This window comes from Budorcas taxicolor, chromosome 12, assembly GCF_023091745.1.
Source record: "Budorcas taxicolor isolate Tak-1 chromosome 12, Takin1.1, whole genome shotgun sequence".
NCBI classification, from domain to species: Eukaryota; Metazoa; Chordata; class Mammalia; order Artiodactyla; family Bovidae; genus Budorcas; species Budorcas taxicolor.
The window spans coordinates 13,640,761-13,666,053 of record NC_068921.1 but is presented as its reverse complement, the minus strand read 5'-3'; the positions used below and the strand labels follow the sequence as shown (position 1 = coordinate 13,666,053).

The following is a 25,293-nucleotide window of genomic DNA, read 5'->3' as shown; positions in this document are numbered from 1 at the left end:
TGTGGAGCCCAGGCTCTCAGGTATGCGGGTCACTAGTTGTGGTGCCCGGGCTTTGCTGCTCCATAGCAAGCGTGATCTTCCCAGACCAGGGACTGAACCCATGTCCCCCGCCTTGGCAGGCAGAGTCTCACCCACTGTACCACCAGGGAAGTCCAAAGCCAGTGACATTTTAAACTAGAATACATTTTGAGTAGTCTTAGCCTCTCATGTGACCCCCAAAATTCAAGCTAGTTCAGTTCCATCTTTTCTTTTTTTTTCTTCTCCCAAGGAGAAAAGTGAATGTTGTAGGTGCCAGGTGGTAACTGACTGTCCTTCCCCCAAGCAGGGTTTCTCTCCTTTGTCAGGAATACTGTTAGCTCTGTCTGCCTTCAGGCAGAGCCTTGTGTGTGTGGTTGGCGGTCACTATCAGTGTGTATCTACCTCGTGGCATAAGTTCATGTTACTTGCCACCAGTGTAAATTTAGAAAGTACTCCACCACCACCGTGAAAGGCACAAAGTCAGTGTTCCATTTAGGGACCCTCTCAGTTTCACGCCAACCACCACCTCCATGCCCCAGCAGCTCTCCACTCCTCCCAAAGATTCCTGAGGTATCACAGTTCTGTGATCGTCTGCTTATCATTCAACTCATTGGAAAAGACCCCGATGCTGGGAACGATTGAGGGCGGGAGGAGAAGGGGGGGACAGAGGATAAGATGGTTGGATGGCATCATCGACTCAATGGATGTGAGTTTGAGCAAACTCCAGGAGATAGAGAAGGACAGGGGAGCCTGGTGTGCTGCAGCCCATGGGGTCACAAAATGTCAGACACGACTGAGTGACTCAAGAAGCAACAGCTCATCATCGGACGTTGCTGGTGTACTTCCTACTGTGAATTTGCTCCATAGTCCATGATTTTCATGGGATCGAACTTTATACTATCTTTTAGTTATATAGACTTCACTTTAGTGACAAACGTATAAAACATAAGCGAAAAAGACAAGGAGAGAGTTACAGTTTTTAAAGGAAAGTGAAATCCACCATACTGCTCACAAAGGATACATAAAAGGCATGTCCCATGAGGTACAAAAACAGCCTCACTCCGTAAGTGGAAAATGGTGACTGCCTAGGTGGAAGTCCTTGCTAGGAGGGTTTCAAACCTGGTGTGTCCTCCTTTCCCTCTCATATGGAGGGTTTGATGTGGTTGCCAGGGTAGAAAGTGCAGTTTGAAGCAGGGAAATTGAGTTGGGCAAGCGGTAGATCTTTGTGAGACGCCATGGCTTCAGGTCCATGACTTAACCTCTGGGCACCCATGATTTGCCCATCTATAAAAATGGAAATGTGACCTCACTTATTCTGGGGCTCCAAATAACATTTGTAATGCACTTTGAATTTGTCAGAGAGAAAGACCCATTACACACCGAAGTCTGCATCCCCAAAGAGCATTACAAATGACCCTATTAAATCAGTGGCCTGGAAACATCAAGACGTGTCAGGTACTGCATTTATTTACCTGTTATTGTCCGCCCGAGTGTTTGCACTTGATTGGCATATGGATAATTGTCTAATTGGAACAGAGTCAGTTGTAACCACCAAAAAATGCAATAGTGCATCTGTTTAATGCCACACTCTCCAATGTTAAATTAAAATTATGCTGCAGTCAGCCAGTCCAACCGAAAGGCTCTTCTGATTAAGTTCTTGCTGCCTGTGAACTTCTGTAATTGAGGCACTTTGGTACTTAAAAATTCAAACCGGAAAGAACATTATACAGTTTCATAAATTTCAAGAGAAAAAAGACCCAGAAAGCCTGACTTAAATTATCTAGTTGCAGACTATCTCATTGCTTTTATAGGGCATCTAGTCAAATAAGGAATAGCAGTTCTGAATTACCGAGGTTTTGAATACATAAATATTAGGTTCATGAATTGGTGTTTTGTAAACAAAAGAAAGAGTTTGAAAGAATGCAGACAGTAGTCTAGGGGTGTGTTGATTTTGTTTTTCCTAGTGGCGGTTTTGGTTTATTTGTTTGCTTTTCGGTGGGACATGGGGAAGAAATTACATAATTATAAATTCACTGATTGGGCCTCTTTAGACTTTCAAGAAATATTCCCCTGTAGCTTAAGGACAGTATCTATTACTTTCAGAGTAATGAATCAGAATGCCTTTAGTGGAACTGCTGTTTTCCTCTGAAGCTTTCATATACCCATATGTCTGGAACAAGAAGTTACCCAGTGATAGATCAAATAGTTTTTGTTGCTGAACTTGTTTTAGTTTGGTGTGGGGGGGGGGGGTGGGGAGGGGTGGTTTCCTTTGTTTTGTTTTTTGCTAGATTATGGCTTAATCTCATAGAATTGGGGGAACCAGAGCAAATATTTATTTACCTCTTTACTCATTCATGCAGCACCTACTGTATGTTAGAGGCAATCCATTTACGGCCTCTACCCTTGGTGGATGTAGTCTAGCTGGGGAGATTCCTATGAACTGTAATATGTCATATAAAAGTGCTTTGGGAAGATGAAAGAAAACTAACTTTGCTTGGATGATTGGAGGGGGTCTTTATTGAGGAAGAACCCAAAACTACTGCAAACAGTTGTGCAGGCTTTGCCCTAAACAGGACAGCAGGCCAAACGGGTGAATGGGAATGAGAATAAGCCCCTGCTCCACTGCCCACCCAGGTGCCTTAGTGAGGGGCCCTGTCTGCCTAGAGGGGGCAGCTCTTTTCTGCATTATAAGTCATCAAATGATTTGATTTCAGCCTAAAAGCATTCTTTAAGTTGCCTTAAGTGTTCATTGCAACACTGTTTACAATAGTCAGGACATGGAAGCAGCCTCAATGTCCATCGCCAGATGAGCGGATGAAGATGCGGTACACATATACAATGGAATGCTACTCGGTCATAAAAAGGAACAAAATTGGGTCATTTGTAGTGATGTGGATGAACCTGGAGTCTGTCATACAGAATGAATTGAGTCAGAAGAAAGAAATATCATATATTACTGCACATATATGGAACCCACAAAAATGGTACAGTTCAGTCCAGTCATTCAGTTGTATCCAACTCTATGCTACCCCATTGCCTGCAGTACTCCAGGCTTCCCAGTCCATCACCAACTCCCAGAGCCTACATGAACTCGTGTCCATTGAATCAGTGAGGCCATCCAACCATCTCATCCTCTGTCGTCCCCTTCTCCTCCGGCCTTCAAACTTTCCCAGCATCAGGGTCTTTTCAAATGAGTCAGTTCTTCACATCAGGTGGTCAAAGTATTGAAGTTTCAGCTTCAGCTTCAGTCTTTCCAATGAATATTCAGGACTGATCTCCTTTAGGATGGACTGGTTGGATCTCCTTGCAGTCCAAGGGACTCTCAAGAGTCTTCTCCAACACCACAGTTCAAAAGCATCAATTCTTTGGTGCTCAGCTTTATTTATGGTCCAACTCTCACATCCATACATGACCACTGGAAAAACCATAGCTTTGACTAGACAGACCTTTGTCAGTAAAGTAATATCTCTGCTTTTTATGAAGAATGGTACAGATGGACCTCTTTGTGTGGCAGGAATAGAGATGCAGCCGTAGAGAACAGACCTGTGGTCCTAGGTTGGGGAGGGGAGGCTGGGGCAAATTTAGAGACTAGCATTGATGTATACACACTGTGTGTGTGTGTTCAATCAGTAAGTCGTGTCCAACTCTTTGAGACCCCATGGACTGCAGCATACCAGGCTTCCCTGTCCTTTACTATCTCCCGGAGTTTGCTCAAATTTATATCCAGTGATGCTATCTAATCATCACATCCTCTGCCACCCTCTTCTCCTTTTGCCCTCAATCTTCCCCAGCATCAGGGTCTTTTCCAGTGAGTTGGCCCTTCGGATCAGGTGGCCAAAGTATTAGAACTTCAGTGAATACTAAGGGTTGATTTCCTTTGGAATTGACTGGTTAGATCTCCTTGCAGTCCAAGGGACTTTCAAGAGTCTTCTCCAGCACCACAATTCAAAAGCATCAATTCTTCAGAACTTTATATCTATCAACTGTCATATCCATCTTTGTGGTCCATCAATTCTTCAGCCTTCTGTATGGTCCAACTGTCATATCCATACATGACTACTGGAAAAACCATAGCTTTGGCTATATGGATCTTTGTCAGCAAAGTGATGTCTCTGCTTTTTAATATGCTGTCTAGGTTTGCCATAGCTTTCCTTCCAAGGAGCAAGCATCAGTTTCATGGCTGCAGTCACCATCTGCAGTGGTTTTGGAGCCCAAGAAAATAAAATCTGTCACTGTTTCTACTTTTTCCCCTTCTGTTTGCCATGTACTGATGGGACCAGATGTCATGATCTTAGTTTTTTTAATGTTGAGTTTTAAGCCAGCTTTTCACTCTCCTCTTTCACCTTCATCAAGAGGCTCTTTAGTTTGTCTTCACTTTCTGCCATTAGAATGGTATCATCTGCATATCTGAGGTTGTTGATATTTCTCCCAGCAGTCCTGATTCCAGCTTGAGATTCATCCAGTGCAGCATTTTGCATGATATACTCTGCATGTAAGTTAAATAAACAGGGTGACAATATACAGCCTTGTCATACTCCTTTCCCAGTTTTGAAGCAGTCCATTGTTCCATGTCTGGTTCTAACTCTTGCTTCTCGACCCTCATACAGGTTTCTGAGGAGACAGGTAAGGTGGTCTGATACTTCCATCTCTTTAAAAATTTTCCACAGTTGTGATCCACACAAAGACTTTTGCATAGTCAGTGAAGCAAAAGTAGATGTTTTTCTGGAATTCTCTTGCTTTTTCTATGATCCAACGGATGTTGGCAATTTGATCCCTGGTTTCTCTGCCTTTTCTAAACCCAGAGTATCCATGTGGAAGTAAAGCCTAAAATCACAGGGGATCAGAGAAAGTATGAAATGATTTTAAAAGATGAAGAATCTTGATATTATTAGACTGACAGATGTTAGAAGGCTAGGTAATGTAAAGTGTGGGCACAGTAACTCATCCAGCACTGGTGCGCGGGAGACTGTACAGTCATTCTGTAAAGCCACTTTGGCAGTGAAATCCTCAAGCATGTCCTGTGAACCAGCAGATCCAGTGCTGGATACACACCAGGGAAAGTCTCCCACAGATCCAGAGGGACAAGCACCAGCATCTCCCACTGTAGCCCTGATGGGGCAAGAAATGGGGGTAATCTGAGTGGGCTTCACTGGGAAAGCGGAATAGGTATACCTGGGTGGACATACCCCATAGACTATTACGTAGCTACCAGAGGCAGTCGTTAGAGATAGATACATATCAACGTGGTTATCTTAAAGGAATAGTGGTTAGTAAAAAACATAGTAAACAAGAAACATGGCACAGCCACTTACATGCAATTGCATACCCATAAGATAACAGTATATATTTTGGAAAAACACATTCAAATAAAAAAGAAATTAAAAACAGTTTCCTGCATATGAGAAGAGAAGGAAATGCAGATGATTCCTTGGAATCACACTTTTTGATTTAAAAAATTAAATTGAAATTACAATTTAAATTAAAAATTTAATTTAATTCCGTGATTCCACGGAAGAATGAGATAAGATAGATGCTAACCTGGGAAGTGAGGTCCAGGGAAGGGAGAGAGAGAGAGAGAGAGAAAGAGAGAGAGTGAGTGAGAGTGTGTGTGTGTGTGTGTGTGTGTGTGTGTGTGTGTGTGTGCGCGCGCGCACGCGCGCATGCGTACATGCACACACTAGTCATGTTTTGAATCAAGCAGTGTTGTAACGTGTAGGTGAAATGGCAGACTCCAGTAGAGTTCTCGCCTCCCCTCTGATTTATTCACAGTGTTGGTAATGACACCTGAGAGTTGTGTCCAAGTAGTTTTCCTCTTTGTCGTTTCCTCAACCTTAATTAAGTTCATTTGCTTTTTTTTTTCTTATTACTAAAGCAGTGTCTGCTCCTTACCAGACTTACCAGAAAATTATAAGCCAGACTAACAGAAAGATCCATGAACCTACTCACCTACAGACAGTATCCAGATGCTTTTTTGTTTTGCAAAATTCAGTGAAGCCCTCATGCAGGGAACGGTATATTATGAGTTCCTTCTGTGTCCAGAGACACTTGTGTAACTTCATTTTTAACGGCTGCCTGGCTTTCCATTGTCCAGGGGCGCCGTCCTTAGCGTGGCCAGCCCCCTGCAGCCAGACATCAATTGTTTCTCAATTGTGCTGCTTCGCTTACAGCAGTGAGTGAACAGGACCTGTTGAAGATAATTCCCTGTCCTCCATTCGGCTCATCTTTAAAGGAGTCTTCAGGATTGGATTCGAAATTGTCTAATGACACAAAAAATCCACTCAGCATCAGGGAAGTCAGAGCACCAGATCCCTTCGGAACCATTCTGGGGCTGGTGAATGAGAATAAGGAAACAGGATCATTCCCCACCGTTTGGAAAGGGTTATTTTCATTACTTGTCATGGTGCCAAAGTACAATATGGCCCCCTGGTTTCTGCACTGTAATCAATTGGTGCACAATTAAGCCACATACCGTCTAAAGGGAGCCCGTGTGGGCTGTGTGTATTGCCTCATATGGGCAATGTATGATAGGGGCAGGTGGTGAAATAAGAAGCACTGAGTGTTTTCAAAACTGCAGGGAAATCACTGTTTATATTTAAATCTATATCCCGCACCAGGTGAGGGGCCAGGACAAGCAAGCCCAGGGGTTAAGATACAGTGTGTTTTTCTGAGCGCTTCCTGTCTTCAACATACCCCCTAAACTAGCGGATTTGAAGATTTGATTTAATCCTTCCAGTTGGTAGGTTTAAGCCCCAGGAATCCAGTGCCAGTGTTTATTCCAGCCTTGGTAGTTCAGAACTGGCCAGGCAGCTCTGCAGCCAGCTTGTCAAGCCCCAGAAGCAGCAGCCTTGGCGTGGAGATGACTACGCACTGACATTTCCATGTCATTAGGGCACCACTTGTTTTGTGCTGGAGCAGAAGAAACCCACATTTGTCTTTGCAAACTAGCCCTCTGTTGTCAAGAAGCTCTGAATAGACACACTGTTTCCAGGGCCTGTTTGGAAGCTCTTGAATGTGTTCTCCAGCCTGTGTCTATATTAACAGAGAACTGCTTTACAGAGAATTAGCGCTGGGCAGCCCCATCCTCCTGGCAGGCCAGGTGAGCCTCTGCGTGAGTTACAGTTGATGGGGGCAAGGACCGCTCAAGCTTCCAGCAATGCCTTCCGTGCCCTGCTTCCAAATAGAAGTGCAGGCCATAGCTGAGTGTTTTGACAGCTTATATCAGCAGTTTTCTCAGCTGATATATTGATTGCAGTTTGGACCAGAGTCCTGCTGATCTAATAAAACATCACCGTCATAACAGAGAAAGTAAAAGTCTTGTTTGTGGTCCCAGCCACCTGGCGAAGCGGCTTTACAGAGCTACTCTAAAGCTAGCTGTAGGGTCTGATGTAAACTGATGTAACCTTGGGCATGGACTAATTATTTTCAGTGTTTTTAGTTTTTTGTTTTTTTTTTTTAATGTAATCTCTTCAGTTATCAATGTTCTCGTTTCTTACCATGATTCTGCACGTCAGGTTGGTTTATTTTGCTTCCTTGGTTCTTGTCACAACAAACATTTGGAACAATGAACTAAAGGGTTTAAAACAACAGACAAGTTACAGCTCAAGGAAACAGATCTTTTATTAGACAGATAGTCCCCAAGACACGGCATCAGGCCAACCGTAAAGGAGTCATAGTCCTCTCCCAAGACCTCCTGTCTTCCCCCTTTTTATACTTCCTGTCTCCTCCTTTGGTTGTGCCCTGTGCAAAACAGGGCTTGTACCCACCACCAGTCAATGGAAGGGAATGCAAATAGGCATAGGCTCAAGGCTGATTGGAGAAGGCAGTGGCACCCCACTCCAGTACTCTTGCCTGGAAAATCCCATGGACAGAGGAGCCTGGTGGGCTGCAGTCTGTGGGGTCGCTAAGAGTCAGACACGACTGAGCGACTTCACTTTGACTTTTCACTTTCATGCATTGGAGAAGGAAATGGCAGCCCATTCCAGTGTTCTTGCCTGGAGAATCCCAGGGACGGGGGAGCCTGGTGGGCTGCCGTCTATGGGGTCGCACAGAGTCGGATACAACTGAAGCGACTTAGCAGCAGCAGCAAGGCTGATTGACAATCGCAAGTTATATAACAGCAGGTTCTGTTGTGTATGTCATCTCATAATTGAGTCTGTTACAATCAGATGCATATATGTGTAGAATATTCATGAACCCTTAATGGGCTCCTAGCTGCCTAAGGTTACTAGAGGAGGCCCCTGTGGTTAGTTTGTATCCCCTGTGTGCTAGGGCACATGTTCAGGAGGTGGAAAAGTCTCCCTGGTTATTTTGCAGCAGGTCTCTGAGCTCTCCTGGGTGCCTCTGGGATGGGGTTTAGAGATCAGCTTGCATCCTTTCTGGCTAGGGCACCCCTGGTTGCTCATGCCTAACTTCCTACCTAACGTGCATTATTTTTATAAACGTGCATCTGTTCAAAGGGAAACAAAGGTGCCCTCACAGACACTAACACAAGCATTGTGCATCAGTGTCACCAGCAGCCTGAGGCTGTGGCCTTAACTGCATGCTCATTACCCTATGTGAAATGCACATTTTAAAAAGTCAGCTGAAGTCCAGATTACACTTTAAGGCATGCACAAAATTTTTTCTTGTGTTTTGGAGTGGATGTTCTGATTATCTTACAATATTCCAGTTGGCCTGCTATCTTATCGTAAACATCCTTTAATTTCACAGCAATTGCTGACCATCCAGGAGGAGTTGAACAACAAAAAGTCAGAACTGGAGCAAGCAAAGGAAGAGCAGTCACACACGCAAGCATTACTCAAAGTCCTCCAGGAACAAGTAAGTGAAAGCCACAGCTCCGACCGCGAATCAGTTCAAACACAGACACACGCTTCCCCGTGTTTGACGCGTGCGCAAACACTGGATGAAGTTAATCTCTAGTAGGATTAGCCTGGACCATCCCAACCTCCCAGCTTTGCTGCGTGGGATTTTTTATCTTATCTCCAGCATCTCTGTTCTCACTTTGGTACCTCTTAGGCCATTCAAGCCTTCCAGCAATCTGTGAAACTTTCTTCCAGAAGACAAATGAATTTTGATTAATTTTTAAAACATTGGTGATGCAGATAAATTTCAGAGCAAGCAGCTAGTTTCATCTTAAATCTAATCATGAGGAAAATGAGTTTAGCATAGCCCATGGTCCTCCTGCAGACATCTGAATAAAAAAGACTGATTCATAGCAACATTAAAAAAAAAAAAAAACCCACAAAACTCTCCTCTATGCATCAGGGCACTTATCTAGCCAGGGTGAGCAACAGACCTTTTATACGAAGTTTGTAAATCTGATCATTTCATCCTGGCTTTCTCTGATACTAAAGTGTGGCCTGACATTGATAAGTGGATTTGAAAGTATTGTCTTACAGCAGGGTAAGATGGATTGCTTGGCAGCTGAGTGAAATCTAAGCCCCGTTATCTACACAGGAGAAGCCAGGCAAGTTCCTGAAATACTTTCCTATTTCTGGCCTTTACAGGCTGCCCATGAAGTAATGAATGGCAAATGGAAGGTGGAAAAAAATCACATGTAGTAGCCCCAACCCTTTGGGGGTAGTCAAATTTAGATTGCTTTAAAATTTTCACTCACCATGATATATGAGGAGGTCCTTTGTACAACATAAATCACTTCAAAAGTGATTTTTTTAAAAAACTATGAAGTTGGGGAAGTATGACCCTAGTCCACTGTGACTCAGTCACTGTACAAATGATTTTTTAATGGTTTGAAATCAAGAAAATATATTTTCGGTCACTTTCTTCTAAAAGTATCAGTGAATTGTGAGAGAACCTTGAAGGTATTGGATAGTTTATAAGCTTTTTTAGCGTTGGAGGAAAATCCTTTCTTAAACTAATCATTATCTTTATGTGATTAAGACAGTTTCGGTAGCGTAGACTGAGTCTGACTGTGTATGGTTTTGGAGAAGTTAGATTGAACCGGGAAATCCTGATGACTAAATTCACAGTGACCTGCTGTCTAAGAGACCTGCAGTCTTTCTTCCCTTCTGTTCTTTCTTCCTTTGCATTATGAAAAAGCTTCCAACAAACTGGAGCAGATTTGGTCCAGATTTGCACCTGATCAAACATCCATGTCCCTGGGCTTTGTTGTTTTGTGTGTGCTTTCCCTGTCTCTTTGATTTACTGGGATGAGGAGGGGTGAATTCCTCTGCCTCTAAAGGACTCCAGTCCTTTATGTTGATTTGAAGTCCAAACCCCAGTCGTAGAAATAGACACTAAGTTTTGCAGATCGCATTGCCATATCCTTGTCATGACACGCACTTTTAAAGGGCAGTGAGCACGTAAGCTTCGGTGAAGCATCACACTTCATTCTCCATTCCTTAAAAAAAAAAAAAGATAAATGGGTGATGTGCAAGAGATTCAGAACAGCTAAGATCATTGAAGACCTAGGAAGTATGACTGAAGAGGAAGCATTTTAAAATCTGCTGTGCTCATGGGATGGCTCTTTTTCAAGCAAAGGCCCCGAGAATACCGAAGTCTAAGAGGGCCCGTTGGCTGCTGTTTTCCCAGGAGCCCCTCAGCTGGTGCCCCCATCAGTCATCTTAGAGGTGAGAGCAGGCAGTGGACGTGTTCCTTCTGTCCCCGTAGAGCCACCACCCACCCACCTACACACACGTACAATTAGAAACACATCCACCTCTGCATGGGTTTCCCTGGTGGCTCAGATGGTAAAGAATCCGCCTGCAATGTGGGAGATCCGGGTTCAGTCCCTGGGTTGGGAAGATCCTCTGGAGAAGGGCATGGCAACCCACTGCAGTATTCTTGCTTGGAGATCCCAAGGACAGAGGAGCCTGGCGGGCTATAGTCCATGAGTTCGCAAAGAGTTGGACACGACTGAGCGACTAACACTCACTTTTTGACACCCTCTTCTTAAGCCCAGGTGTCCTCAGACATGTTGCCAACCTCTCCATCTCGAGGTGAACAGCAGCTCCAGAGGGGACAGGGGGTAGGCTGGTGAGGGCGGAGAGACCAGCCCACCACCCCAGGCAAGGAGGACACGTGTGGATCCCACAGCAGAGAGCAGGCAAATGGGGAGTGAGATCTCACACACACACACACACACACACACACACAGGGCAGAGTGAAGTAACACTAAGCAGGACAATGGGATTTATTTAAGCAGAAGGAGAGCAATGGGGGTGTTTGTGCTGGGAAACATGTGAAGGTGGGACAGGGCTTTAAATAGAGTCCATTCCTTCCGCTGAAAAAAACAGCAAAACCGTCTTCAGAGCCAGCCCCGCTCTTAACTCCCGGAAGCATGAGTTGCAAGGCGGGATGAGCAGCGAGGGAGATGGTGAGGGCCGCCCATGGAAAGAAAACTCTCAGGTCGGAAAGCAGGGGTTTTGAAGTCCCTTCGTGCCCTCTGACCAGCTGGTCTTCCTGTTGCCGAGGTGCACTTGGCTTCCCACGTTTCGCACATGTTGCCTGCGCTCCCTCACCCTTGTTGTGTGCGGAAACATCCGTGCTGCCACCCTGAGGACCCCTGGACAGAATGTCTCTTTCTCAAGCGTGATGTGGAAGTGAGCCTTCTTCGGCTCCACGGGTCCGGATCCGCAGTCAGCTGCCCCGTCCTCAGCCCCTTCACATCGCCACGGCTTTGGCAGAGCCCCGCTCTTGGCTTGGAGAGCAGGTGGCTTTCTTGCTGAGAGTTTGAGATCTCCTTGCAGAAACCAAAGAAGCTTTCCTGCTGACACGTACACAGAGCCCAAAAGAACCAACATCTGAGTCAAACATGGTGGTGGTACATTTATTTTCTTTCAGACTTTAAGCATTTATATCGCACCGTGAGTGCTTTATTTTAGGCATTAAAAAAAGAGAGTGCTGAAGATGCTGCTTCCTAAGTGCAATAAGCCAGGAAGAAATACCAGCAAACAGCTTCAAGGCTGCTCACCTTTGCCCTTGTTCTCTGTCTCCACATGTTTGCTTCAAGTCAGGCTGGAATAAAAATGCCAATTAAAGGTTTCCAGGAAATCTCCTGATAACTGATTACTCCTAAGCCTTCTGAGAGAGAACAGAGAGAAGGGCATTTTCAGATGTGCACTGGTAAAAATCTCAGCTTTTCTTCTAATGCCTCGGTGACCAAGGAGATGAAGTCCCATTTCTTCCTTTCCAAAAAGCAGCAAAGCATCTTCCTGTAGGCCTCCAGAAACCACGTCAGTCATTCGAATAGGTTCCCTAGGAGGACGCGTACAGTAGCGCTGCAGCGCATTAAAACAAGTGAAAATACATCACTCTCGAATAATCATTAGTATAACATCATTTAGCTGGCGGCAACTTGCAAACACTGCAGGGTTTAAATTAATAGCAATACAACGAGGAAATGAAATCATTTATTATTCTTAAGAACCAATTTTATACATTTTATGCCTATGAAACTGCTTTCTAATCTTATTATTTAAAAAGAATGGCCAAGGCCCATTTATTTTTTTGCCAGCCATCAAGTTTCATAAAATATTGGCCTCAAGCTGGTTTCAGTAAGACTCGTTAGAATTACGTGCTCCTTCTGTTTTTTTTCTTGTTGGAAGTTTTCTGAAGTGTAGCTTCAGATAAATCAGGGTTAACAGGATGATATGCACTTAATAGATATGCTTGCTTATTCATTCGGGTTTTTGTTTTGTTTCTTTTTTTTCTTTAAACCTGCAGTTGAAGGGTACCAAGGAGTTGGTCGAGACCAATGGCCACAGCCACGAGGACACAAATGTAGGTACCCCGAATCTGATATTTGCTTTTCTTGCTTGGTGTTGATTAAATGCTCATGAGAAGGCAACACTTTTTAACACAAAGGAAGTCAGAAACCCTACCTCTCAGTAGCCTATCAATATGACCAATGCGTGGTTTGACAATAGAATAGGGTAAGTACTATTAGCTTAGGTTACCAAATGTCAACGTAGAAGTACTTGAGCTAATCTCTGTCATAAAAGTTCCAATCTCAATGAATTCATTCGAGCCCTTTATGTTTTCAAAGCTGTAAACTAATGTGGTGTTGGGATGGCAAATCGAATGAGACCCAGCAGGATAATAAGTTGTGTATTGCATGTGTGTTTGTTAGGTTTGCCTGGCAGTGAAGATGGTAGTGAAATAATTGTGATAGCCATCACAGTGAAATGCTTGCTGTGCTGAAAAGGGTTCAAAGCAAACTCCTTCTCCCAGAAAAACCCCTGAATGTGTACCTCCCTCTGTCTCTGACCCAGATCAGTAGCATGGTGCATCCTTACTCTTGAGAGAGGCTAGTGGTACCCAATCCCACTTGGCACCCAGCTTCTTCTCCCTATTAGTCAAGTACTCTCTTTGCCTTGTAAGTTCTTAAGTCTCAGATGAAACAGTACACCGTGTAGATCATTGTCTCTCCACATGTTTGATGATTTTGTTTGTGCCTTTTCTGAAATCTCTTTGATGTCTGTCTGTATCTGACTGGCCTCATCACAGAAAATGCTTACTGAGCAGTTCTTTTCACGTAACACAGAGTCAGACATGGTAATGAATGCCTGATTAAGCTGGAGCTGAGAGAAATTACACGTCTCGTGTTCACTCTTGTTTTAATTATATGCAGCGGAGAGCCTGACATTCAGCGTACCAAAGAATCCCTCTGGATAACTTGTTACTCCCAAACAGATACTTGACATATGACGCTTATGAGAACCTACTGTGTGCGTGGGGCTCTGCTCAGTGCAGGAGGGGTGGTCACAAAGAAATATAAGGCTTGCCATCTGCCCTCAAAAAGCTACAACAAACGACTGATGAGCTAAGGAACACGTGGGCAGGCAACACACAAGATGAGACACATGGACAGGAAGGTGAGGTGGATGTGATGTGATGTGGTTTGAAATCCGGACTTTGCTGCTTACTTGCTGTGTCAGCTTAACCTGTTCCTAAACCCCTCTGAGCTTCATTTGCGAAATTATCTACAAAGCCTACCTCAAAAACCCATAATGATATAATAAGCTAAGGCACATGGGAACCTTAAGATGTCGTTGTTATCCTTAATGGATAATCAGGAACGACCTCCTGGAAAGTTAGGGAAGGAAGCCATTTACCCGGAGCTCTCCACAGGCAATGCCTAAGCAGCGTTTGTCTTCACCCTCCAGTGTTTGATTACTCCATCTCTATCTGAAAACCCTTTTTCAGGATCCTGTCTTCCAGGGACACATTGCTGCTCTGTTTCAAAATTTTTGCGTGCACCGCTCCCGCCCTCCCCAGAGTCAGCCCCTCCATGCCTTTCAAGGAAGCTGCTGTCTAATCCAATAAGCCAGGCAAAGTGGCAGTGTGCCTCAGCCTCCTGATCTGTAAAATGGGGTGATAGCACCTCCCTCTCCTTCCTTAAGGTTTACTGTGGGAAGCAAGTGGGATACTTGATATGGAACCACTAAGTAATTGTGAGGTTCTAACTGCGTAGGATGTTGTTAAGATTATGAACTTATCTGCTGATGGAATTAAATTGGATGATGCATGGAAAGATAGGCCTGACACAATGTCTAGTCTGTAAGCTCTTTCTTACGAAATGTCTAAAGACATTTATTATTGAATGGAAAAAGTGAAAAGAGATCATCTTTAAGGTCTGATGTCCTCTCTAAAGGAAAGTTTTAATGTTTAAAAATACCTCTCTAGGTACTTCCCTGGCAGTCCAGTGGTTAAGACTCTGCGCTTCCAATACAGGGGGTGCATGTTTGATCCTTAGTCAGGGAATTAAGATCCCACATGCCATGAGGCATGGCCAAAAAATAAAAAATTATGAAAAAAAAATTTTTTTAACCTCTCTAGAATCCATGACACATGCTTTGTAATCAACCACCATTGAGAGATGTTATTTGCACAGGCCGAGTAGGAGGGAGGAGCAGGACCTTGCCGGGAGGAGGCAGAGGGGGAGAGATTTGCAGACAGATGGAGCCTGGTAGCAATAGCTTGTCTTCTCTGTCACTGGGCAGAGGGCTAGGCTGGTTTCTGTAACCGTAAAAATCGCCTATTTATTCAGGTGCTTCCCTGTCGGTGGATTGTTCCCTTGCCTTTCTCTTTTCTGCCATGCTGTCTCCTTTAGGCAGCTTCCCCAGCACCTCTTTTCAGGCTGTGGTGCAAGATGAGAAACAAAAAGTAGTTATCTGGGCCCCACATTCAGAGCACTAGCAAAATAGTTTAAGATTTTTTTTTTTTTTTTAATATCTGTGTGTCATCTGAAGTTTTCACCCTGTGGTCAGACTGAGATTTGCATACACTTTGATCACTGACTAGCCATATGACCAGAACCAGTGATTTGACCTCTTAGAACTTCACCTTCCTCATCTAGAAGTGACCTATGCAAAACGCTATATATAAACACCCGGCCCAGAGTACCTTCTCAACAGGTATCAATTCCCTTTTCATGCATCAGTATCAGCAGTATTTAATACAGTAGGCAATACTTTGACATGCTGAATTTTAATGCAGATCATGAGGTTTAAAGCTTCTGGCCCAGAGGTTATTGACTAAGGCATATAGATTTTTTTTTTTAACCATCATTATTCACATACAAGGACAAGAACTTTGTACATTTATCATTTATTAATAATATATAGTGGACTGGCACTGGCTTTGCTGGGTATCCTTGTGAGATTAACAGTTGGTTCCTTAAAACAATATATTTTATTAGAAAAGGAGCTTTGTATGAAACTGGAAAATTACAGAAAAGAATACAAAGGTAGGTAGTGAGGCTTCCCTGGTGGCTCAGTGGGAAAGAATCCGCCTGCCAAGCAGGAAACGGGGGTTCAGTCTGTGGGTTGGGAAGATCCCCTGGAGAAGGAGATGGCAACCCACTTCTGTATTCTTGTCTGGGAAATCCCATGGACAGAGGAGCCTGGTGGACTGCAGTCCATGGGGTCGAAAAAGAGTTGGACACGAGAGAGTGACTAAACAACATACAGAGGGAGAGAAAAGGATCTCATTACTCAGAAATAGTCACTATCAGTATTTTATTTTCGTTCTTCTCAGTCACGTGCATGTATATAACCAGAGGGGGAAAACCATTAAGAAAAAGAAGAAATAAATATGATTTCATAGTGTCTTCTGTTTTATACCTTTCTGATTTCTCATTATACCATGAATATTTTTCATGTCAACAAATGTTCCTCAAAAGCATGGTTCTTAATGGCTGTAGAATGGAGACATGAACTAATTGAACCGCATGCCTAATGTGTTAGGCTTTTATCTTCTCATTTTTTTTTTTTAACATTATAAAAAAATGCCATGATTCACACGCCCATAAATCTTGGTCTGCATTGCTCCTGTTTGTTTCTGGAGGATTCTGTACATTAAGAACTGTGTTGCAAAGTCTGGCAGGGAGATTCGGACCTCATGGAACTGCTGGGCGTTCAGAATGTTAGGGTGGGAGCTTCCCTGGTGGCTCAGGGGTAAAGAATCTGCCTGCCAATGTGAGAGACACGGGTTCGGTCCCTGGTCCGGGAAGATCCCACATACTGCAGGGCAACTAAGCACCACAACTATTGAGCCTGTGCTCCAGGGCCCAGGAGCTGCAACTGCTGAGGCCCTGGCAGCCTGGAGCCCACACGCCACAACTAGAGAGTAGCCCTCCCACTTGCCACAACTGGGTAAAAGCTGAGCAGCAGTGAAGACCCAGCACAGCCAAAACTAACTAAATAAATGACATTATTTTTTTTTTATGGAAAGAATATTAGCTTGGCAGGTGCACACAGATCATATCCATCAGTCATCCTAAAGGGATCCGCTCAAAGATACGTGGAATCTCGTATGGCCAGTTTAACCTCAAGAGCCAAGCTCATGGGGCACTGGCTGCATGAAGAGTCAGCAGTCACTTATACTCTTTCTGTCGTTCTTGTGTCTTCTGGAGCAACGACAGTATCTGACCGACACCTCCTTCAGTATTGTTGAAGTCCCCAAGCGGAGGCACCCTTGCAAAGCCCACCCTTGTCCCACGCACAAGACCTTCTGTAGGCTCGTGCCCACAAGGAAAAAGACTCTGACAACTAATCTACAAGCATTAGCGCCAGAAACAGATTGATTGCCAAGGCCTTTTCTCTAAGAGGACTGTGTTTGGGATTTGAAATAGGTTTTTCCCTGTATTTGAAACTGGATTTGTATAAGTACACTGAAGTTTAAAACTAGCCTTTAGCACAGATCCTTTAGAGATTTCAGTTATTCCAGAACCAATTTTCTTTCCTAAAGGCCCAAGCTATGATTTTTTTTCCCTCTCAGCTCTCTCTTAATTCCTAGGATTGCTGAATAACTAACCTGGTCCCAGTTCGTTATATCTAACAGATACTAAAATCTCACTTTAAAAATAGAATCTCAAATTAAATTATTACTATTAGTTTATTGAATTAAAAGAATTTAATATCTGCCCTCATCTTGCATCTTTTTTAACAACCTTCCTCCTAAATGCCTCCCAGAGGTATCCCGTCGCCAGCTATGATCCTTACGTACATACGTTTGGTGGAAGGGTCAAGAGAGAGAGAAAGGCTGTCAGAGTAAGAGGGATTGAATAAAGTGGCTACTTAAGCCAGCAATGTATACAGAACAATTTATTCTCAAGGTGCTCCATGAATTTTGTTTTGTTTTTGTTTGGCCACACCACACATCTTGTGGGATCTCTGTTCCCTGACCAGGGATCAAACCTGCGCCCCCTACTTTGGACGCACAGGGTCTTAACCACTGGGCAGCCAGGGGAGTCCCTTCCCATGAATTTTTTTCTCCTCCCTCTTTGTGTCTGCTCCAGCCAAGCTGCTGCTCCCAACCTCTGTTTGCCTACTTCAGGCTCACACGCTGGAGATAGAGAAATCACTGGCAGTCCGCAAAGAGTTTGAATTTGTGGTGTTGAAGGTTACCACCATCGAGTGGAATACCTTTCCCATCCCCAAAACTAAAAGACACAAAAGAGAAAAGATTTTTCAGCTTTTCACGTTGCGTCTACAAGAAAGTGAATCCTCAGTGTGTCCAAGTAAAGATGTGAGGCGTGTCTGAAAGAGCTGCTGTGTGAAGGGCGTTCTTCAGGTTTGCATGTCCCAGCAGACAGCCACTGTTCACCAGGTGTTCCAATGGTGTGTACTGCGTGGCGGAGTCCTGCTAGTGCCGAGTCCTGGGCCCAGGTTCAGGGAGTGCTCTCATCTCTCAGGTGCATAAGCATGAGAGAGAAAGCATACATACTGATGTATTAAACAAGGCCAAAGAGAAAGAAAGAACCCACGGGAAACTGGGACCCTAGTCTCAAAGGGCAGAGACAACTCGGGCTCTGCCCTTTCCTCCCATAACAACTTCCCGCCCGCTCTTGGGGGGCCCTGCTCTTGAACTGGAAGAGGAGAAGAGAAGACAGGAAGGAACCCCTCAGCCCCCGTTCCACCCCGTTCCACAGGCTCCGCGGGCGGGAGCTGGGGCACCATCCCAGGGAGCGTGTGCCTGGCAGACCCCAGCGGAGAGACTGCAGACAGACATCACGGTCCTTCCAGCGCCTGCGTGTCCTTCTTCTCACCCTGCGCCGTACAGAGTCCCTCAGTTTGTGTTCCAACACAGGCTTCCATCCCTTTAAAAAAAATTATTGTAGTGTAGTTGGTTTCCTAACATTGTGTTAGTTTCAGGCGTACAACAAACTGATTCAGTTATCCATATACATGTCTTCATTCTCTTTTAGATTCCTTTCTCATATAGGTCATCAGAAAACCTTGAGTAGAGTTCCCTGTACTATATGGTAGATCCTTGTTGGTTATCCATCTTATATATGGTGGTATGTACATTCAGGGCTCCCCAGCGGGGTCAGTGGTAAAAGAATCTGCCTGGCAGTGCAGGAGATGCTGGCGACATGGGTTTGATCCCTGGGTTGGGAAGATCCCCTGGAGGAGGAGATGGCAACCCACTCCAGGATTCTTGCCTGGAGAATCCCATGGACAGAGGAACCTGGCGGGCTACAGTCCATGGGGTTGCAAAAGAGTCAAACTCGACTGAGCGTGGGCACAATGTATGTTCATCCGAAGCTCCTGATTTACACCCACCATGTTTTCCCTTTGATAACCCGTAAGTTTGTTTTCAATATCTGTAAATCTATTTCTGTTTTGTAAATAAGTTCATTTGTGTCATTTTTTAAAGAAAAAATTAGATTCCCCATATGAGTGATCATATTATGTTTGTCTTTGTCTGACTTCACCTTCCACCCCCTTTTGACTCAATAAATTAAGTGTTCATTGAAGGAGGCAGGAGAGTGTGGAGGTTAGGAGCAGAGCTGGGTGCCAAGCAGCCTGGCTTTAGTCCTGGTTCTGTCATTTACTGTCTGGTAGACCCTGAGCCATACATGGCGCCCTGCACCGCCATTTAATTCACGTGGAAAATGAAGGTACTGATCGCAGCTACCTTGCAGAGTTCCTGTGAGCAGAGCTGAGCAGTGCTGATGTGGCCAGGAAGTACTGGCTGTTAGTACTGCCCCATCCTTCCACACGCCAGATGCGATGCTGGGTTCTGGAGATCCATCGGTGACTGCTATAGACCTGGTTCCTGCCCTGCTTGGAGCTGATGCTGTCATCATACCCTGCTCTTAACAAAACTCACTTTCTCTCTGTCTCATTCCATCAAGACTCACTCTCCACCTTCAGGTCGACTGTCGTTGTTCAGTCACTCGGTTATGTCTCTTTGTGACCCCTGGACTGTAGCACGCCAGGCTTCCCTGTCCTTCGCCTTCTCCTGGAACTTCCTTAAACTCATGTCCATTGAGTCGGTGATGCCATCCAACCGTCTCGTCATCTGTCGTCCCCTTCTCCTCCTGCCTTCGGGTTGATATCACAGTGCAAATAGTGAATGGGCTTGAGGTAGCTAGTTGGCATGTTTTCATAAACTCTCTGGAGATAAGACCTTTCTTGGAAGGATTGGGTCCATGGGGAGGAGACTCTGGTGGGCATAGGGCACCATGCGTAAGTATATAGGGGGCTTTGAAACCCCTGAAAAGCTCAACTGGAAAATGAGTAGCCACTTTGTCTTCCTTCAGGGAGAAATGGGCCCACAGCTGTAGCTGCCTGAGGTCACCCTTGCTCTGGACGTGCGTGCATGCTAAGTTGCTTCATTTATGTCTGACTCTTTGGAACTCTACGAACAACAGCCCACCAGACCCCTCTGTCCATGGAATTCTCCAGGCAAGAATACTGAAGTGGGTTGCCAGGCCCCTCCTCCAGGGGTTCTTCCCAACCCAGGAATCAAACCTGCATCTCTCATGTCTCCTGTATTGGCAGGCGGGTTCTTTACCACTGGCGCCACTGGGAAACCTAATATTTCCTTTATCCTACAAGATATGTCCCTGTTCACATATTAAATGTTCACAGCCAAAATCCAGCCTCTTCCTCCAGTCACAGCCTCTGTCTCCTGCTGCTGCTAACTTCCTCACTGCACCCCGCCTCTGCTCTCCTGCCCGCATGCAGCTAGTTGACGATGTTTTGTTTTGGTGAATTAGCCTTCTGCCCTTCCATTTGCTGTGAAATCCAAAATTCCTTCTGACAAAACCTACACCCATCCCAACCCAGCCCTCTTGGAAAGAATTGATGGTGGGAGGAGACTCTTATTTGTACACCCACTCCCCAACACCTGCAGAGCTCCAGGGAAGGATGAGAAAAGGAGCCGCTGTCAGGATAGACTGAAGCTGACTTCAGGGTTCGTGCTTTTGTTTCTGGCAAACACTCAAGAGATCTCCTTACCAGGACCCTTCCTGCCAAGTATGCCCTGCATTTCTGCAGATGGAGCTGGTGCTGCAGTTGGTCCTTTTTGTCAGGGACAGGAGCTCTGAGGACCTGCCTGGCCATTAGAGGATTTGGAGCATGTAATAGGATTGTTGGTGGTGGTGGTCAGTCGTTAGGTCGTGTCCGACTCTTTGTGACCCCCTGGATTGCAACACACGCCAGGCCTCCCTGTCCCTCACTATCTCCCAGAGTTTGCCCAAGTTCGTGTCCATTGAATCGGTGATGCCATCCAACCATCTCATCCTCTGCCGCCTTGTTCTCCTTTTGCCTTCAATCTTTCCTAGCATCAGAGTCTTTTCCAATGAGTCAGCTCTAATAGGATTGGCACATGTTTAATAAAGCCGACAGGTTGGATTTGGAGAAGTGAAAACACCTTTTCCCCCAGGTCAAGTTAGAAACAGCCAAAGGAGATATAAATTTCAGTACTAAGTGAAATAGTCTGATACAGACATGATAGTTTTATACCTGATGCCAAGATCTGAAACCAAAGTTTCCATTTTGGAAACAAATACTCTTCCCCCAAACGGTTAATGATAATCCTATGTGACGTAGAAGCAAAAGCAGTTGTTTAGAATGAAAGGTTAGTAACTTTTATAGATCCAATATACACACACACAAATGTTAACTTAAAAGAGCTTTTCTTTTTGTGGAAAATGTGGAAAGTGCAAGAAAATACAGAGAATACGACCACCTGCAACCTTACGACTCAGAAATGAGTATTCACACTTCTTTGTGTTTCCTTCAGCTATGTTCGTGTACACACATACACACTTTTACCAGATTTACAGTTTACCATATGGACAGTTTTACAGCCTACATTTATTTTTCATGGTGAATCATGAGCATTCTCCCATGTTATCAAAGAGATTTTCTTAATGTGACATTTCTGTGTTTTTAATTCATTATACTTTTAATTGGAGGACAATTGCTTTACAACGTGGTGTTGATTTTTGCTATACACCAACATGAGTCAGCCATAGGTATACACAGGCCCCCTCCCTTGTGAGCCTCCCTCCCACCTCCCTCCCCTCTAGGTTGCCACAGAGCGCCAGTTTTGAGTTCCCTGAGTCACACACCAATTCCCACTGGTTGTGTCTTTTGCACATGGTGATACACACCTTTCAGCGCTGCTCTCTCAGCTTGTCCCCCCCTCCTTCCCCACTGTGTCCGCAAGTCTCTTCCCTGTGTCTGCGTCTCCACCGCTGCCCTGCAGATAGGTTCATCAGCATCATCTTCCTCAGTTCAGTTCAGTCACTCAGTCATGTCCGACACTTTTCAGCCTCATTGACTGCAGGTCTCCCTGTCTTTCACCAACTCCCGGAGTTCACTCAAACTCATGTCCATCGAGTCAGTGATGCCATCCAGCCATCTCATCCTCTGTCATCCCCTTCTCCTGCCTTCAATCTTTCCCAGCATCAGGGTCTTTCAGATGAGTCAGTTCTTTGCATCAGGTGGCCAAACTCAGCTTCAGCATCAGTCCTTCCAATGAATATTCAGGACTGATCTCCTTTAGGATGGACTAGTTGGATCTCCTTGCTGTCTAAGGGACTCTCAAGAGTCTTCTCCAACACCACAGTTCAAAAGCATCAATTCTTTGGTGCTCATCTTTATAGTTCAATTCTCATACCACACAGGACTACTGGAAAAACCATAGGTTTGACTAGATGGACCTTTGTTGGCAAACTAATGTCTCTGCTTTCTAGAGACATCTAGATTCCATATATATGTGTTAATACATGACACTTGATTTTCTCTTTCTGACTTTTAATGACTGCTTAAATACTTCATGCATAGGTGTCCTGTGTCCTGTAGGTTACTTAATGTGTCTGCCGTGGGACTTTAAAATGTTTTTTGTCTTTGCTGTCATAGATAGTGTGCAATGACTAGTCTTTAACAATGCATTAGTTAATTCGTCCACCATTTAAGCACTTTTGAAATGGGGAAGCTTTTCCACTTAATTGGGATTTACTGATAGATCCTTTACGATTATACAGTACAAATGACAAATAGATTCAAGGGATTAGAGCTGATAGACAGAGTGCCTGAAGAACTATGGACAGAGGTTCATGACATTGTACAGGAGGCAGGGATCAAGAGCATCCCCAAGAAAAAGAAATGCAAACAGGCAAAATGGTTTTCTGAGGAGGCCTTACATATAGCTATGAAAAGAAGAGAAGCGAAAGGCAAAGGAGGAAAGGAAAGATACATCCATTTGTATGGAGAGTTCCAAACAATAGCAAGGAGAGATAAGAAAGCCTTCCTCAGTGATCAGTGCAAATAGAGGAAAACAATAGAATGGGAAAGACTGGAGATCTCTTCAATAAAATTAGAGATACCAAGGGAACATTACATGCCAAGATGGGTACAATAAAGGACAGAAATGGTATGGACCTAACAGAAGCAGAAGATATTAAGAGTTGGCAAGAATACACAAAAGAACTATACAAAAAAGATCTTCATGACCCCAGGTGTGATCACTCACCTAGAGCCAGACATCCTGGAATGTGAAGTCAAGTGGGCCTTAGGAAGCAACACTACGAACAAAGCTAGTGGAGGTGATGAAATTCCTGCTGAGCTCTTTCAAATCCTGAAAGATGATGCTGTTAAAGTGCTGCACTCAATATGCCAGCAAATTTGGAAAACTCAGCAGTGGCCACAGGACTGGAAAAGGTCAATTTTCATTCCAATCCCAAAGAAGGGCAATGCCAAAGAATGTTCAGACTACCACACAATTGCACCCATCTCACACACTAGCAAAAGAATGCTCAAAATTCTCCAAGCCAGGCTTCAACAGTAGGTGAACCATGAACTTCCAGATGTTCAAGCTGGATTTAGAAAAGGCAGAGGAATCAGATATCAAATTGTCAATATTCATTAGATCATCGAAAAAGCAAGAGAGTTCCAGAAAAACATCGACTTCTGCTTTATTGACTATGCCAAAGCCTTTGACTGTGTGGATCACAACAAACTATGGAAAATTTGGAAAGAGATGGGAATACCAGACCACCTTACCTGTCTCCTGAGAAATCTATATGCAGGTCAAGAAGCAACGGTTAGAACTGGGCATGGAACAACAGACTGGTTCCAAATCAGGAAAGGAGTGTGTCAAGGTTGTATATTGTCACCCTGCTTGTTTATCTTATATGCAGAGTACATCATGAGAAACGCTGGACTGGATGAAGTACAAGCTGGAATCAAGATTGCCGGGAGAAATATCAATAACCTCAGATATGCAGATGACACCACCCTATGGCAGAAAGTGAAGAAGAACTAAAGAGCCTCTGATGAAAGTGAAAGAGGAGAGTAAAAAAGTTGGCTTAAAATTCAGCATTCAGAAAACTAAGATCATGGTATCTGGTCCCATTGCCTCATGGCAAATAGATGAGGAAACAGTGGCTGACTTTATTTTTGGGGGCTCCAAAATCACTGCAGATGGTGACTGCAGCCATGAAATTAAAAGACACTTACTCCTTGGAAGGGAAGTTATGATCAACCTAGACAGCATATAAAAAAGCAGAGACATTACTTTGTCAACAAAAGTCCGTCTAGTCAAGGCTATGGTTTTCCCAGTAGTCATGTATGGATGTGAGAGTTGGACTATAAAGAAAGCTGAGCACCAAAGAATTGATGCTTTTGAACTGTGGTGTTAGGAAAGGCTCTTGAGAGTCCCTTGGACTGCAAGGAGATCCAACCAGTCCATCCTACAGGAAATCATTGGAATATTCATTGGAAGGAATGATGTTGAATCTGAAACACCAATACTTTGGCCACCCGATGCAAAGAGCTGACTCATTGGAAAAGACCCTGATGCTGGGAAAGATTGAAGGCAGGAGGAGAAGGGGACGACAGAGGCTGAGATGGTTGGATGGCATCACTGACTCAATGGACATGAGTTTGAGTAAACTCCAGGAACTGGTGATGGACAGGGAGGCCTGGCGTGCTGCAGTCCATGGGGTCGCAAAGAGACGGACATGACTGAACTGAACTGAACTGATAGAGGAAGATCCACTGATTCTTTATTTTTTTAAACTTTCTATTTTGTATTGGAGTATAGCTGATTAACAATGTTGGAATAGTTTCAAGTGGACAGCAAAGGGACTCAGCCATATATATACATTTATCCTATCTCCCCAAACTCCTCTCTGATTCTTTAAACAGATTAAAGCTCATCGCCTACATGGTAAGTGATGAAGTAAACAACAGATAATAATATCTGGATGTTACTACATCAAGGGATTTCCATGGTGGCTCAGCAGTAACGAATCTGCCTGCAACAGGAGATGCAGGAGATATGAGTTAGATCCCTGGATGGGGAAGAACCTCTGGAGGAGGGCATGGCAACCCACTCACTATTCTTGCCTGGAGAATCTCATCAACAGAGGAGCCTGGTGGGCTACAGTGCATGGGGTCGCACAGAAGTGGGACTTCACTGATGCAGCTGGGAAGACACAGAGTTACCACAGAGAGTGGGTACTGAGTGCTTAACTGGAAAGGGAAAGAGCTCCCAAGAGTGTCTGCATTC

The 25,293-nt window shown here is 44.4% G+C and overlaps 1 protein-coding gene across 1 annotated transcript in view; it reads left to right on the top strand.

The window, feature by feature from the left end:
- ENOX1 (ecto-NOX disulfide-thiol exchanger 1) overlaps positions 1–25,293 on the top strand; it is a 296,602-nt gene that overhangs the window by 216,362 nt on the left and 54,947 nt on the right. The window contains exons 11-12 of the mRNA XM_052649997.1: positions 8,728–8,835; positions 12,703–12,759. Coding sequence (XP_052505957.1) covers positions 8,728–8,835; positions 12,703–12,759 — 165 coding nt within the window. The remainder of the gene's footprint in view (positions 1–8,727; positions 8,836–12,702; positions 12,760–25,293) is intronic.